Source organism: Rhopilema esculentum, chromosome 11 (genome assembly GCF_057945365.1).
Source record: "Rhopilema esculentum isolate cy_ngs chromosome 11, ASM5794536v1, whole genome shotgun sequence".
Classification (NCBI taxonomy): Eukaryota; Metazoa; Cnidaria; class Scyphozoa; order Rhizostomeae; family Rhizostomatidae; genus Rhopilema; species Rhopilema esculentum.
The window spans coordinates 17054014-17070845 of record NC_142825.1 but is presented as its reverse complement, the minus strand read 5'-3'; the positions used below and the strand labels follow the sequence as shown (position 1 = coordinate 17070845).

The window sequence follows — 16832 nt, the reverse complement described above, 5'->3', positions numbered from 1 at the left end:
CATTTATAATTTTGCAAATCTTGTGTGATGCCTTTCAATTGCCTCTGCCTTTGACATCTTTTTGTGCTTATCCGAAAGAAAGGCTGGAGTATCACAAGACGAAGGAGCTTCTTTTGCAGCATGTAGCATGTTTGGCTGTTTTCTTCTCAACTCAACTGCCTTCTTTATCAATGCAGTTACGTATTCTGAAAAGAAAATTCAGTAATTGACTTTTGATTTTAATCAGTAAACAGAAAATAGCATTTACCTTTGAAATTTGATAGTGGTGCAAAAGAAATCCTTTAAATATTCATAAATTTTTGTAACATTGTTGTAAGCAAGAGTGAACAAGAGTTTGAAAGAAATTATATTCACCATAAGAAACTCCTTCCTTAACTTGCTGAACAGTACCTTCTCCATCCTTGAACTTTCGAAAAGTAACTCTCCACTGCCTTTCTCCAGAGGTCTTATTTAATGCCTGGCTTCTTTCTGAGTTCTCATTAAAATGGAGAACAGCTAAAAAAATCCTGTAGGACAACAAAAATCAATTTTTTCAACTTTCCTGAATGATAGTTTTACATAATAAGTAAGGATTTGTGTCAAAGTTACCTAAATCTTAAAACATTCCCATTCATGGAAGAAGAATTCATTTAAAAAAATGAATATTTCTGATAAACTTATCAAAGAACCAAATAAAACCATAAAGGCACCAGAAATACTACCCCTGTGGAGGAATTAATTTAAAACCAGTTACCATACTTTTTTCCATTAAAATGAAGGGATTAAATATTGTGTGTTGTTTTGCATTTCTGTTTCAATCTAATGTTAAACAGAATGTTTGAAAAACTTAAAAATTTGCACTTAATGTTGTTCACCATAATTTACATCATTATCAATAAGAAAGTTTGTATATTTTTACCTTGCTTTCATACATGGGTAGAAGAAATGAGTGTTTTTGGGGGCAAAGCGTATGATGACATTGTGGAAGGATTCCAATGCACTGGTTTGCTCTAATGGCGAAAGTTTAGCAACATCATTTATAAGTCGTTTTGTTGTGAGGACATGCTTTAATTCTTTGTATCCTTTCTGACCTAGAAATTGCAAAATGATACAATTAATACAAGTTTCATTTGACTTGAAGTGTTAGATACGCATAGCTAACATATGTAAACATAACATATAAATATTTTGAAGGTAATATCTAAACTCAATTATAACATCAGAAAATGAAAATGCTTATAAATAAATTTACTCAAAATTTTTAATAAATGACTTACTCTTTTTTAACCAGTTGCGCACAAGTTTGCCATGAGGACATTTCTTGTAAGAACTCCCATGACCTTCATGAACATTGACAACATGGTTAAGAAGTGACAGCCATTTTTCTTTCATTTCAATGGTGCTACCCATAGATGATGCTGCACACCAATAAACATGATTTTTAATGCTTTTTACCCAATCAAGTATTGCACCATTGCCTTTCTTTTTGCCAATTTTTTCAACTTTTTTCCCAATTGCTTTAAAGAGAATGGAAAGAAAAAATCTGGTAAAAAATCCCATATGGCAGAAACTCTTCTTAATCACATTAAGAAATGCAAAAGCTGAAGGAAGAAATTGTTTAAGTTTCTCATGTTTACTAGGATTGAAGTTAAACAAACTTTCAAATTTTTCTCACATTTTGCAACATGGAAAACATCAAAGTAGTGTTGTTTGTCCTTCTTCTGCAGTCTCATATACTTTCTAACAGGGCCATGACGATCTGTTACAAGTGCTCTGTACTCAATCTTTTCTCCCTCTATCTTGCCCAGAGCCCGCTTAAGACCTTCTAATTCCATGAAGCCTGCTCCTCCAACCTCATTACTCTGGAAAAGATAATAAAAATGTTTACCTTCCCGTTAAAAAATGTTTGTTGGGCTTTTGTCATAACATGTACTCAAATAAGAAATTGGTATAGTCAAGACTAGTAGGACTTTATTTCCCTGACTTTTAAGAGATCACCACAAAAATCAACATCACTTTTCAGGGGCGGATTCAGACGGTGGCACCGGTGGCACGTGCCACGGTCAGATTTCCAAATTTAAAATTTGGAAAATAATGGACTGTTCTAAATATCCTGATATGTTCCTTGCTGTCTAACACTTCCCCTTCGCTTCAGCGTCTATCTATCACGCCCTCTCTCCGCTGTCAATTTAGGAGTACGCCGTATTGGATTTGCTTATTGTTTGCCTTTTGTTAACCAAAGAATAATTGGCTCTACCAAATATGGATAGTAACAATCGTGCCACACTAGATATAAATAGAAATATGCGCGCACATTTTTAAACAATATGTTTTGAGACCAAATGGCTGTGCTTTTGTTCTTGTGCCACGGTCGAGGCTCTGTATGCTTCTGTTGAGGCCCGAGAAATGTGTATTGAAATCAATTGCATCGAGGCTCCGTATGTTCTTTCATTAAGTGGCACCGTGGCACAAATATTTAAAAAATGTGCTGTCGAGTTGTGATTTCGGTGATACTGGGTGCCTTATAAGTCTCTCTTGAAAACAAACAAAACGTGTTCGGTCTGCAGGAAACTAACGATTCAGCACGCAAGAATTTTATTGAGTTCGAGTTTGAGTTTATTGCAAGGATTCCCCTTGCTTTGGCAATGAATATTCAAAGAATAGTTGAAAAATTTATTAAATCGCGAGACCATGCAGCTTTGAAGGAACTTTTCGTGGACGAGCTGTCGGAGATTCGCAAAAGTATGCCTAGTTTAATTTGTCAAGAATTTGATCTGGCTAAAGATAAAAATAATTTGATCTGTCAGTTGTAAGAACTAGCCATTATTTATAAATTTGTAAATGTATATTATTTAAGTGCGTCCAGTGACTAGCCTACATCAGTTTGCATCGTTATTTGTTTGCAAGTTGAAAACATAGAGCCAGTATTGTTAAATGATAAAACGACAGGAGCGGTGACAGCTTTGCGTTAAATGTAACTATGTTTTCGCTATAAAAGCTATACCGGTCTCTGTATGCTCAGACTGGGCGTTTCCGAAAGACCAGAGGGCGTGGTCACCCAAAAAAAATCCTGGGGGCTAAGCCCCCCGGACCCCCACTGTTCTTGTGCCACGGTCATGATTTTTTCTGCGTCCGCCCCTGCTTTTTAACAGACAATGTAGACTGCATATATAGCAATTTTAATACCTGAATCAGCTGTGTATCTATAATTTTATTACTTTCCAGATCCATTAAGGAATAAGACCCATATTTTGCAGAATAGCCTGGGGAATCCATACGTGCATCACCACCAAGAACTAATTGCTTTCCTTGTAATTTTTGAAAAAGTTTCTTTTGAGACTCTTCCCAAACAGCAAAGACAGATGGTATGAGATATGCACTCTGAATAGCATTGTATACTGTTTTTGATATTCCTGCCATATTCAAATGTTTGAGGAAAGAAATAACTTTTGAAGGCTGGCTGCCAGAAAATAAACAGGCAGCAGCTATTCGTAAGTTCCCCCATGGCATTTTCTTGTGCATTGGCTGGGAATACCAGACCTTTTTGTGCCCTTCAATGCATTCAGCCTCTATACGCAACATTGACCCGCAAAGAGTTTTTCTTATATTTGTGCATGGGGCAAGACAAATGTTGCAAATTGCAAAAAGTGACATGATGCAAGATTCGAAAACCAGGTATGTCTTTGGTTCTTGTAAATTAGCTTCAGATTCAGAACTTTCTGAATCTTCAGTATCAGACTCTTCAGTGGTGCCTATCCAGTCCTCATCTTCCATTGTGGATTGCCCTGCTGGTGCCTCATCAGATTCATCATCCATCTCATCAACAGGTGTTATAGACGTCTGATTTGTTTGATGGTTATCTGTCTGTGTTTGCTGATCAACCATGATTGACAGAGTGGTATCATGTGTTTCTGTTTGAGTGCCTTAAAAAATTTAAAAAAACGTTTTAATACAATATATAAACTGCCTATGGGAATAACTAAAGGGAAGATCAAAGGGGCAGGGGTTTCCAGAATATAATGAAAAGGTCATCTTGTGAAGTGACATAAAAAAGTTATATAGAAGTTTAATCAAGGCATTACAGATATGTATCAGGTAAAGCCCCCAAGTCCTGGATACAGAATACTTACCACGTGACCATATTCTGGGGTTTGTCTGTGTCCCACGAAAATGCCATGTGATAGGTGTTTGTGTTGCATAACTTTTTCTAACACACATTTCATCTGCAATGGTTGTCAGCTGAGTTGACTTGTCAACAAATGGTGTCTTGTTCTTATCCTGTTTGTTTTGTATTGGTTCCGTAACAGCATCTTCTGTCTCAACCAACACCAAAGGTGAAACCACAAAATCACTGGGGGTGTATTCGTAAGGTTTCTTCTTTTCCTCTTCCAGAATTTCTGATATCATCTAAAAAGAAAGGCTGACTGGTTTTACACTTTAAATCAAATCTTTATTATGGTTCACAGTATACATACAATATCTTGTAGTTAAGGCTCTGGGAAAGATTCATGACCTTTTTAAGGGACTTCAGTTTCAAGGTCAAACCAAATTTATATGTGTTTAGTTCTGTAAAACGTGATTAAGTCAATGTGTAGTTGATTTTATTTTAGTCATTCTTTGTGTGATGGCCCTGGGGTAGTCATTATTGCTTGCTCCTCGGGATATCAAGATTTAGGGGGCTTAATAAAAGTAGACATCAAAGCAGTTGTTTGTAAAACCAGCAAAATTCTGCTTTATTGAGAACTACTTTTTCCAGTGCGAACACAGTGCGTTTGTTAATCTAGTCCAGACTGAATCACCGCGGAGAAGGATGGCTTATATAAAAATTACAGATATAACTACTAGTAAAGAAATTTTAATCGAAAATTACGCGGTAAATTTTAACTTACCTCGAGCCTCCGGCGCTTGACAAATGCTCCATATTTCTTAGGACGCGATTTTTTTGGACTTGGGGAATTAGACGACAGATGCGACTTAAAACGTGATTCGAGTCTCTTGACAGGATTTCTTTTAAACTTTTTGTTTCCTTTGACTTGTCCACTCGCTTTTGGCGAACCTTTGTCGAATATTGTTGGGACTGCATCGCTTTTCAGGGAGAGCCGCTTGATCCCAGTCAGTCCCAGCGACGAAATCCTTTTTGGGCCTATTTCAAATTGATTCTCTTCGAAATGGTCTCGACACAGCCTTGAATGAGGTTTTACTTTAAAATTTACCAAATTAAGTTTGGCAACCCAAACTTTCCGTAGGGCAGAATCGGATGGAAACCTAAAGAAACTCTTTCGTTGCCTAGGCCTTATCCCAACAGCTTCCCTTGACGCTCCACTTTCGGGGACTGCTACTGCGTCTTCATCTCCTTTCCTTTTTCTACTGTCTGCCAAACAGTTGTATGCACTGCAGTGTACCATTTTCAGCTTTTAAATGTTCGAAACGGAATCAAAATACGAGTGACAGAATGAATTCAAGACACGTCTTTAATACCGTTTGGTGATCGCGTGCAAATGCAGTGATCATCTTTGACGTCACAATAGGGGGATTAATTCTCGGAAACGAAAAAGATCCGACCATTTTTAGGCAAAGAACGAGCCGGTAATTGCGCAATTACTCGAAAATAAAAAACCATAGCCAAAAAATTCTTTCACGATGACTTTTTTCACCTTTAATTACCCCTTTCTATTGTACATCGTGAATATCCCGGACTTCTCCTTTAAGAAAGGGGATCGAAGTCAATGCGGAAACTACCGTGGCATTTCCCTCCTAAGTGTTGTAGGAAAGTTGTTTGCTGACATTCTCCTGCAAAGGCTTAAACGTATAGCTGACAAAGTGTATCCCCAGTCCCAATCCGGCTACCGTGAGAACAGAAGTACCATCGACGGAATCTTTACTCTGAAACAACTGATGGAAAAAACCAGAGAGCAACGACAAAATATGTATATTGTTTTTGTCGACTTTACCAAGGTGTTTGATACCGTCAACAGAGACTTTTTGTTTCAAATCTTGGGAAAGCTCAGCTGTCCTCCAAAATTCATCAGATTTATTCAAAGCCTCTATTCCGAAGTTAATGCTCGTCTAATTGTAGATGGTGTCCTAACAGAACCGTTTGAATACAATAGTGGTGTAAAGCAAGGGTGCAAGCTAGCGCCCATCTTGTATGGCATCTACACTGCTGTACTTCTCTTGCTCGCTTATGCAACCATTGGTCATCAATTCAGCGTAAAAATCAGATTTCGGTATGACGGTGATCTCTTCGATTTGAGTAGATTGAAAGCCAAAACGAAAACCTTTATCGATTTCATCAGAGAAGCACAATATGCTGACGATATTGCAATCTTCAATGACTCGGCACTTGGACTACAGGTTCTATTAAACGCCTATAATAACACGGCTAAACGAATGGGGCTTTCGATCAATATAAAGAAAACTGAGACAATGTCCATTGGTCCGGAAGAGGAGTTTTTCATTGACGGTTTGAATCGTTTCAAATACCTTGGAAGCATTGTTACTAACGATTGTTCAATGAACACCGAGCTCATCACATGTATACAAGCTTTGTCTTCTGCGTATGGCAGGCTCCGTGAACGTGTATACGACTCACATGACCTTACCATATCGACAAAACTGAAAGTGTATGCTCAGTGTTTAACACCACTTCTCACGTATGGTTCTGAAACCTGGACACTGTATCGACACCACATCAATCAGCTTCGCACAGTCCAGCAACGGCATTTGAGGAAGATTCTCCGAATAAAATGGAGTGACTTTGTAAGCAATGAAGAAGTACTATGTCGAGCAGATGTTGACGATATAGAAATAACACTCATTAAAAATCGTCTACGTTGGCTTGGTCATGTGTCAAGAATGAACGACAATCATCCCGTTAAAGCTCTTATGTATGGTCAGCTCGACAAAGGCACTCGTTCTGTTGGTCGACCGAAACTACGATATAAAGATACGTGCAAAAGCGTTCTTTAATCTGGAAGAATCTTAGGCCAATGGCAAGAAGTGGTTGTTGATCGTCAACTATGGAGACAACCATTGCAAATGTCTGTCAAAATGTGAATGCAAATCGAATTGCGATCTATGAAAGACGAAAAGAGCACCGAGCTCGAAAGAAAATTATAAGTGGAAATTTAGGTTAAAATAAAATTTGTTTTTTGATTTAGTATTTCTAGTGTATTGCCCGTGTCGGGCTCTAGGCGTATTATTATTATTCTGATTCTGCTGGAGCATCTGTCGAAGTAATCATTTTTTTTGATAACCTCAAAAAGCTTTACAACTTGTTCCGAAAATCACAGAAGATCAACGACCTTTATGAAGCTATTCAGAAAGAGATGAAATTGAAAGTGATTTCCTTGAAGCGAATCAACACTGTTAGATGGAGTTCCCGGGAGTACAGTCTAAAAGCATTATAAATGCATAATGTCCGCATTGAAGACAGTTTCAACTGACTCCTCATTTGAAGGAAATCAACGGTGCACTTTTGCAGGGCTATTGGAATGTTTCCAGTCAAAGCAGTTAGTTGCTACAGCCTACCTTTTTAGAGAGATATTTTCTGTTACTGGTCCATTAAGCCGATATCTTCAAAGTATTGATATAAATTTTGGCCAGGCAGTCAACATGATTGATAGTGCCATTGCTCAGCTTGATAAGCTACGGGAAGAGCCATTGAAGATTGCAAAGACTTTGACCCTGTAGAAGTAGCGTGGAAATCAACGAGAATTCGAATCGCAGGATGATGGAGCAGATCAAGGATGACCCAGCTTTGACAGCGTCAGATCATTGGATTTGAGAGATATTTTGTGTTTTAATCAATAAAGTATCCAGCGGAAAAACGAATCAATTCAAGAAGAGCAAACCTGGAAGCTTTTATTTGTTTGTGTCAGAAATCGCTTAGCCAGCCTAACTTCTGACTACCCGTTAGATTAAAACTCGTTAGAAAAAACAATTGATTAACTTAAGAGGACTGTATTAGGTAAATCTGTATAGATATCATAGTCTAGAGTGACATAGATTTTACTCACATGTAGATTTTACCCTAGCATAGGTAGCATCTAAAATAGAGCCTATGGTGTCTCTCGACCGAATGAAGTCTGAAACGAATTCCTACTGAATATATAGCGATATAAAGGATTAATTTAGCTACATTACATCACTAAGGATTACATCATATGGCGCTGTTGGCCCTATGCCGCTAGGTTACACACACGCCTCCAGCTAAATATTTATTATCTACGTACTAAATACCATAAAAACAAATACAAACAACCAGATGATTCTAAAATACCCTAGACGTAATCAGGTTGCCTAATAGATAAAAATAAATCCAAACACAAAAGAGGAAAAATGCGATTAATATACTTTCTTCATTCAAAGTCATTCAACTCTATCAGTAGCCAATTACCAATTCACGATACACCACCCCCAAGTCAAAGTTAGGTTTGATTTTCTTCTTCCAGCATCTGAGTCGCTTTGATCACACTCTTCGCATCGAGGGCTGCTTTCCGTTTTGGCCTTGCGTCGGCTACTTCTCCCGTTTCCCGCGTTTCTTGAACCCTCTTCTCATCCGAATCTGCTCTAAGTTCCAAAGGATACAAGTTCTGAACAGGTTGATCTATTTCGTACGTTCTGCCTCTTGTGGTAGTCTTCAACGTAACACCCCTTTCAATGCCATCTCTACCGCGGATTATGTGAAGAACCTTCCCGAGCTTCCATTTGTTTTTCGTTAAGTTTTCATCCTTCACCAATGCAATGTCTCCAACCGTTATTTCGTTGCACCCTCCGTGGTGTATTTTGTGGTATTCTCTGAGACTGGTTAAGTATTCTTGTGACCACCGCTTCCAGTACTTCTCTCTGCAGTTCTGAAGGTACCTTAGTCTCTTTCTTGCTGGGATCTTGTCTTCGTTGCTGAATATCTCTTCCTCTCTGATTGGTCTGATTCTCCGGCCATGGACAAGATGGTTAGTGGTTAGGAGTCAACACTTCGTCATCTAGCTGATCCGTTTGGTAAGTCAGTGGCCGGTTGTTTAAGCAGAACTCGATGTCCAGCAGAACTTCTTGTAACTCGCTAACCGTAAGATTCGCTAGGCCAAGGGTCTTCTTGAGAGTAGTTTTCACCATCCCGATCATTCTCTCGAAGAAACTGCCCCACCATGGGGATCTCGATAGGTTGAATCTCCAGTTGATCTTCTGCTCTTGAAGTAAGTCTCGGACCCTTTCATTTTTAACTATTGACTGAAGCCATCTTGCAGTTGCTTGGAACGTTTTGGCGTTGTCCGATACTATTAGCTGCGGTGTTCCCCTCCGAGTCATCAGTGACTTTAGGCTTTTCCTGAATGTTTTAGCTGTTAGATCCTCTACAAGTTCGATGTATACGGCTCTTGATGTAGCACAGGTGAAGAGAGTAATGTAGGTTTTCTTCTGTCTCCTTCCGTCTTTGCAGTAGAAAGGTCCAGCGAAATCAATGACTGTAGTTAGGAATGCGTAGCCAGGTGTCACTCTGAAGTCAGGAATTGGTGCTGTTGCCGGCTGTTCATAAGGCTTTGCACTGTAGCGTTTGCAATGGTTGCATGATCTGATCATCTTTTTTACTTCTTGCCGTCCTTTAGGCACCCAAAATCTGCTCCTAATCTCTGCCAGTGTAGATGCCACCCCCATATGCAACACTCGTCTGTGAGAATCCATAATCAAAAGGCTGGTGAGGTGGTGCTGTTTCGGCAGATAGATCGGTTGCTGATCTTCGTGCTGTTGGAATCGTCCAAAGCATCTTAGTATACCGTTTCCATCAACTCTGAGGCCAAGCTGGTTTACTTGTTCGCTTGTTGGCTTGTGCTGATTCTGAATATCCTTGATCCAAGCATCTTCTGCTGCTTTGATTTCTCTGATAGTCAGAGCTTCCGCTGTTTCTAGTGATCTTCCTTTCAGTTTGTTTACAAAACGCCAGATCCAGGCTGTTATTCTGAAAAGTTTCTTCCCACTGCTGTACTTTCTTGGATCTATGAAGCTGCTTATTCCCAGGGTCACTTCGGTTGTTGCTATAACTGCTGTAGCTTGTCTCATCTCCGCTTTGGCTTCGTCACTCGCTATTGCTTGAGGTTGGGTCGGCCAGTTTTCTCTTTTCGTGAGCCATGTCGGTCCTTCCCACCATTTGTCACAATGCTGTAGTTTAGCTGCAGTCGTTCGTCTCGTTCCAAGGTCTGCTGGGTTGAACTCAGTAGGGCAGTACATCCATTTCACCTCTGCAGCCAGAATCTGATCGACTCGTTTACGAACGAACTGCTTCCATTCACCATTGTTTTCAAGCCAGCAAAGTACGGTTTTACTATCCAGCCATCCATAGGTTTGCGATACATCGAGTTCCAATACTGATTTCACGTTCTGAATCAATTTGGTTAGCATCTGGGCACCGACTAGTTCTAGTCTTGGTACCGATGTGTTGGGTTTGGCTATTCTTGCCTTCGCTGTGAGCTGCTTCACATAAGTTCCAGTTGATTGTGTAATCTTCAAATAGATCACTGCACAGCATGCTGCTACACTCGAATCTGCGAATCCGTGGATTTCGATGCTTTCAATTCGTTCTTGTGGGTGTGCAATTAAACATCTATCGAATGTGAGAACTGGGTGATCTTTGAAATTCGCCAGCCATTTCTTCCACCGTTTGAGTAAGTCTGCTGAAATCTCTCCATCCCAACCAAACTTTCGCATACACACTTCATGGTAAATGATCTTTGCCAAGATAGTGATGGGGCTTGCACTTCCAATTGGATCGTAGATCGCTGCCACGGTTCTTAGAATTCCTCGTTGTGTAGGTTCATGTTCCATTGTTGAGACTTTTTCGAAGCTGACACCTATGACGTCGGTTTTTTGATTCCAAGTGACTCCCAAGACCTTCTCTTTTGCATTGTTCCTGCTGGTGCTGCCAGTCCGTGGTTGCGTCGCAGTCTGTTCGCTGTATCTTGATGTTGGAGTAATTTGGTCTCTCAGTTTTGACACATTTGACTTCCATTTCCTCATGTTGAAGTGACCGTTTTTAAATCTTTCGATCAGTTTCTGCTTCAATCTGCTGACTGCATCTGTATTTGCTCCTCCACAGACCATATCATCCACGAACAGGCTCTTTGTGACACGGTCAACAAATTCAGGGTCTTCTACTTTGTATTGCTCCATGTGCTGTCTGATGGTAGCACCAAGAAGGAAAGGGCTGGGGCCTGAACCAAAGATCACCCGGGTGAAGCGCAATTCTTGTATCTCTGAATCTGCCTTCGAAACATGTTTAGGCCACAGGAATCTCATAGCGTCCCAATCTTCTTTGTCAACTTTGATTTGCAAAAATGCTTGTTGAATGTCCCCAAGCAGTGCCACTGGATACATCCGGAACCTGATTAAGATGTCGTGAAGGAGCGGCTGTAGAGGAGGTCCAATGTGAAGGCAGTCGTTCATTGACTTGTCATACTTGCGTTCTTTCGCTGAGCAGTCATACACAATTCTTAACTTTGTCGTCTCAGCTTCTCTACGGATCACTGTGTGGTGTGGTAGGTAGTGGACATGCTTGCCATCTGGGTTTTCTGGTACAGGCTCTACTTTACCGTCTTTCAACTGTTGCTGAATGACGTCATCATATGTCTTCAAATCTTCTGGCGATTTCTTCAGTTTCTTGAGCTGTCCTGTCAATCGTGCCTGACACATCTGTTTGTTGCTGGGCAAGAAAAAGTTCCCCTTCTTCCAAGGAAGCTTCACTGAGTATCTGCCTTCCTCATCCCTTGAGATGCTGTCTTTAAACTCTTCAAAGACATCTTCACCGCTATCTTTAATGCCGAGAACATCCAAGTCATGGAGCTGTCTGAATTCGTCGTGGACGGATCTCGGCTGCTCGATCATCAGGTTTGCCACGGACTGTTTTGCGTTCGACTGCTGGTCTTGAATCGCTCCCATTAGAGTCCATCCCAGTATGGTTTCTTCGGCCATCGGTTTGTTATCATTTCCCTTGATCATTTTTCCAGTTCTGATGTGGGCATAGTCTCTCACTCCAAGTATGGCATGGATCGGTAGGCTGTCTTCTTGGGGAACATCTGAGAACCATATTCCTTCTAGATGAGCAAACTTCTGCCTCTGTTTTTCTGGATGAGCGTTCGGGACCGAGGTTAGCATGTAAAGATCCAACTCCGCGAATTCTGTTGAGAATCTGTTTCCATTTGCCTTGCCAACTCCAGCAACTTCAAGGTTGTAGACAGGGCACTTTACCTCTTTTTCCCCGTTTACTGTGCCAATGATTCGATTTTCGGTGCCAACTGGGTTTCCTGCTATTTTCCTGCCATGCTCTCTGCTGATATATGACTTGCCACCTCCTCCATCGAGTAGAATGCGACACCTTTGGCCTCCGACTTTGGCAATGACCGTCTGATAGGCTGCTGGACCACTCTGTATATGTCCATTATGATCTATAGTTGATCAGCAGAAGGTCGGCTGGCTTCAGATCTGGGACAAATCGAGGAATGGTGTTTGCCTTTGCAGTGATAGCATAGATTCCGGCTTTTGCATTCTCTGAGGGTGTGGTTGTTTCTTGTGCAATTGAAACACCGCTTCTGGTTCTGAAGGATTGATTTTCTTTCCGCCACACTACTGACGTTGGTACATTCGAAGGCTTTATGGCTACCCTTGCAGTAAACGCATACATTCACCCGTGTTGTTATTGTCGTATTCACCACTTGCCGTCTTGATGATGATGGTTCAAATCTTAACGTCTCTGTTGGCTCGATTTCTTCACACGTCTTCAGGTAGATCCACAACCTTTCTAAGAATCTGGTGAAATCCCATTTCGTCCAACTTCTGTCATCTTTCGTCAGCTCGTATCGAATAGGGCGTGGCAACTTCATCACGGTTTCTTCCACCAGACACATCACGTGTGCTTCGTACCCCATGGATCTCAAGGAGGCAAAGTTGATCGAAACATCTTCCTAGAATCTCCTCAGTTGTTTCAGATGGTGGGCGTTGGTGACTGGCTGGACTTCTCGAATGGCCTTTATGTGCGCACTTCTTAGTCTTGTATCATCTCCGAATTCTTGTTGGAGTAGATCAATAGCCACTTCGTAGTTTTCAGCTGATAGGGACAACCCTCTGATGACAGCAGATGCTTTACCAATCAGTAGTTCTCTCAAGTATGAGAATTTCGTTGTAGCTTCCAAAGAACTTGAATGGATGTTGTTTTTGAACTGTTCCCAGAATTCCCTCCACTTCAAAGGTTCTCCAGCGTATGCGTTGATCTGCAGCTTTGGAAGCTTGGCATTCTGTTGGGCCACCACGTTAGTTCTGATTTCTGGTGCTTTCTTCTTTTCAAGTCTCTGTAGTGCGTCTTCGATGTCTGCGATCGTGTCTTCGTGTGCGTCCAAATCGGATTCGCTTCTGAAGTTGAACTGAGCCACCTCTTCGCAAGACACACCCATCTGTATCATGTACTCACTGATTTGTTGATTCAGTTTCTTCAACGAAACTAGCTTCTCTTTGATTCGTTTCTTCGTTCTTCTTAACTCTGATGGCCGGTTTCGCTGGAAAACGTCGTCCACTGTATCTAGAAATAGGTCCAGCGTCTGTTTCGCCACATCTCGCATTTTTCGGCTCTGATCTAGTAAGATCTCAGGGGTCTTGATACCAAACATCATTGCTGGTGATTGCGAGTAGATTTCTTCTTGTTCTCTCTGCTCAGACTCTTCTCGTTGTTGTAGTTCTTGATTTTCTTGTTGTTGAGACATCTCATTCCTTTGTAGTTCCTTATATCCGGCTCGGTGGGTCAAAATGTCAGAAATCGCTTAGCCAGCCTAACTTCTGACTACCCGTTAAATTAAAACTCGTTAGAAAAAACAATTGATTAACTTAAGAGGACTGTATTAGGTAAATCGAATAGAGACTGTATAGATATCATAGTCTAGAGTGACATAGATTTTACTCACATGTAGATTTTACCCTAGCATAGGTAGCATCTAAAATAGAGCCTATGGTGTCTCTCGACCGAATGAAGTCTGAAACGAATTCCTACTGAATATATAGCGATATAAAGGATTAATTTAGCTACATTACATCACTAAGGATTACATCATATGGCGCTGTTGGCCCTATGTCGCTAGGTTACACACACGCCTCCAGCTAAATATTTATTATCTACGTACTAAATACCATAACAACAAATACAAACAACCAGATGATTCTAAAATACCCTAGACGTAATCAGGTTGCCTAATAGATAAAAATAAATCCAAACACAAAAAAGGAAAAATGCGATTAATATACTTTCTTCATTCAAAGTCATTCAACTCTATCAGTAGCCAATTACCAATTCACGATAGTTTGCCCCTAGTCGCTTTCCTCACCTCCTGCTACAATACAAGGCCTCCCGTGATCTCCAGAAAGCCTTTAAGGGTTTTTGCAAGGCATACAAGCTGGAAAGTTACAGGTGTGCTGAGGAGCTTCTCGCTTTTTATAAAACATTCCCAAAGTTCAATTGTATTTGCCAAGATGAGGATGAGTACAACACAGCCTTGCTAGTGATGCTGATGACGGTTCTCTGCAATCTTTGGATGGAAGTGATGCACACAATGGGCCTGTGAGGGTTGCCAATAACGACAAAGCACCAAAGAAGAAAGCTCAGAAAAACCAGAACAAAAGAATTTACCCGTTCTGTTGGCTTTTCTACTTTTCTAATGACACCAAGATGCTCCATTTTTTCTAATTCTTCTCTAAATTTATCATAGAGTGAAAATGGTACATTTCTGTAATACTCAATATATGTCAATAATATGTCATCTTTTTCTCGATTTCTAATGTCATCTTTGCTATTGCATTATCAAAGAGGTCTTTGCTTGGTAAGTCAATAATAGCATCTCTGATTGGAGTAAGCGCGTCTTCTACGATCGCCTTTAGACGTGTTAGAGGCCCTGTTTCCAACTTTTTTAAAGAAGTGAAATCCTAGCCTCCAGAATACTACCGAAATTATTACATGAAATAAAACAAGGTAATTGAGAGTTTGACATTTTGATAAAGTTTATATTCATATTCCACTTATGCCCTTCTTTTGCTATGGGCTCAACGATCACAGCATAGTGACACGTAGATTACCCCCATCACCGCCATGAGTAGTTTTGATCACCAACCAAAAGTTGGTGAACATTGTAGTGCACATATTGTCCACAGCTGTATTATCACCATTCATTTGTGCCAAATTTTAAGGCGAACATCAAGCTCAGTACTAAGTCAATTGTAATAGTAGGCTAGCTGTTAGAATACATGTGTCAATTTTTGTTCCTTATTTTGTATTTTTGGTGTTAATTTCAGGTTAGTAAGTGTTAATATATATTCAAAATTTATTATCGTTTTGTGTACATGCCAACTAAAATAAAGATACAAAAAATAACAACATCCCACCTTTTAGGATTCAGCAACCGGAATCCAGATTAAGCCTGGTTTCCATATAGCCGTAAGGTGCCGGTACCACTTGCCTGTACCGTCGGTAACGGTATGCCTCAGCCATTTCAATTTATATGGAAACCACTTTTCAAGTTGCCTGTACCATCGGCAACGGCAGCCTCAGCCACCTCAATTTATATGGAAACGTTTTTTCTAAGTGCCGCCGGCAGTCTCAGCCATGGTAATTGAGGTGCCGGAACGACCTTGAAAAGTTGAATTATTTTCAACTTTTTCCGATCCTTATGGCATGGCACCGGCAGCCGCTACCATGAAATTTCATATGGAAACGCATACCTTGCCGGTAACTATGCCGGTATCTAAGTAGAACCTCGGCAAGCTATTGTTCTCATGTTCTCTTTTGTTAATGGTAACCAATCAAGATAGGCTTATGTCAGCCTCAGTTTCGAGTTAAAAAATTTTTTTCGAAAAGTATTTCGCGAAGTTTTGCTCAAGAAGAGAGATTAAAAGCACTACAGCAAAATATCTAGTGTATTTTGATAGGTAAGAAATGGCAAGCCAAAAGGAAGGGGATAATCTGGAAAGTATTTATATTGATAATGAAGCATTAATGAGTTGTGTTCGCAAATACCCCGCTCTATATGACAAGGGCTGCAAAGATTACAGACTGCCCCTGAAAAAACGGAATGCATGGAAGGAGATAGGTTTAGAATTAAGCATTGATTGGAGGGAGGCCCCAACCCGCTATAATAGCATTAGGACAAATTTTTCCAAATACTTAAAACGACAAAAATCTGTCAGGTCTGGCTCTGGTGTGGCTGATGTTCCTGAGATAAAGCCAGAATATGAGCACCTTCGGTGGCTGCTGGCATATATACAGCACCGGGCAAGCACAACAAATTTTAAGAGGAATCCAAAAGCTACAGGGCCAGGGGTTCATGATCAATTCAATGTTGAGGCATGCACTGAAGTCTCTAATCAGATGCATGTGGAAGATGACATAGATACTAGTCATGAATTAGATGAAGCAGAGAATTTTAATGCACACAGCCCAGGAAACAATAGTAGGATATCAAATGGTGATATTGCTCTGGAACCATTAACTTCACCCATCTCATGCAGTTCTGGTGCACAAGAAGAGAGTAAGGGCTCCCCATTACAAATTAGTATTGAAGAAGGGCTTAACTCTTCTGCATATGTCACTGGAGAGCACAGCAGTTTAAGTTCACAGAAAAGAAGATGATGAATTTCCTGTGAAAAGGCAGAGAAATGAGAGGCAAAAGAAAGGAGCATGGTCAAAAGATAGCAACAAGCAGACATCTGGTGTAGAAATTGAGAAGGGATTGGTTAAAACAATGACCAATTTACAATGGGCAATAGAGAATGAGACAGAAAAAGCAAAGCCTGTTAACATTGATGACGAATCTGATGAGGATCGTCATTTCTGC

General features: G+C 40.4%; 2 protein-coding genes across 2 annotated transcripts; both read right to left on the bottom strand.

Annotated features, from left to right (window-relative positions):
- Window positions 1–3: 3 nt before the first annotated feature.
- On the bottom strand, window positions 4–5685 carry LOC135693487 (uncharacterized). Its single transcript, XM_065211992.2, has 8 exons — window positions 4869–5685; window positions 4110–4386; window positions 3166–3902; window positions 1655–1841; window positions 1257–1496; window positions 899–1070; window positions 355–506; window positions 4–185 (listed from the first exon to the last, which is right to left on the bottom strand). The coding sequence occupies exons 1-8, from the start codon at window positions 5382–5384 to the stop codon at window positions 4–6; spliced, it is 2463 nt and encodes an 820-aa protein (XP_065068064.2). The 5' UTR covers window positions 5385–5685.
- A 2723-nt stretch (window positions 5686–8408) lies between these two features.
- LOC148959143 (uncharacterized) lies at window positions 8409–12890 on the bottom strand. The gene is made up of 3 exons (XM_089111458.1): window positions 12626–12890; window positions 9011–12410; window positions 8409–8913 (listed from the first exon to the last, which is right to left on the bottom strand). The coding sequence occupies exons 1-3, from the start codon at window positions 12888–12890 to the stop codon at window positions 8409–8411; spliced, it is 4170 nt and encodes a 1389-aa protein (XP_088967584.1).
- Between the last annotated feature and the right edge of the window lie 3942 nt (window positions 12891–16832).

Coding starts and splice junctions, on each gene's coding strand:
- LOC135693487 (XM_065211992.2), bottom strand. CDS start 5,384: ATGGTACACTGCAGTGCATACAACTGTTTGGCAGACAGTAGAAAAAGG. Junction 4,387..4,868: donor TCAAGCGCCGGAGGCTCGAG/GTAAGTTAAAAT, acceptor CTTTCTTTTTAG/ATGATATCAGAAATTCTGGA. Junction 3,903..4,109: donor CCCCAGAATATGGTCACGTG/GTAAGTATTCTG, acceptor AAATTTTTTAAG/GCACTCAAACAGAAACACAT.
- LOC148959143 (XM_089111458.1), bottom strand. CDS start 12,890: ATGGGGTACGAAGCACACGTGATGTGTCTGGTGGAAGAAACCGTGATG. Junction 12,411..12,625: donor TGTATGCGTTTACTGCAAGG/GTAGCCATAAAG, acceptor GATCAACTATAG/ATCATAATGGACATATACAG. Junction 8,914..9,010: donor GAAGTTCTGCTGGACATCGA/GTTCTGCTTAAA, acceptor CCATGGCCGGAG/AATCAGACCAATCAGAGAGG.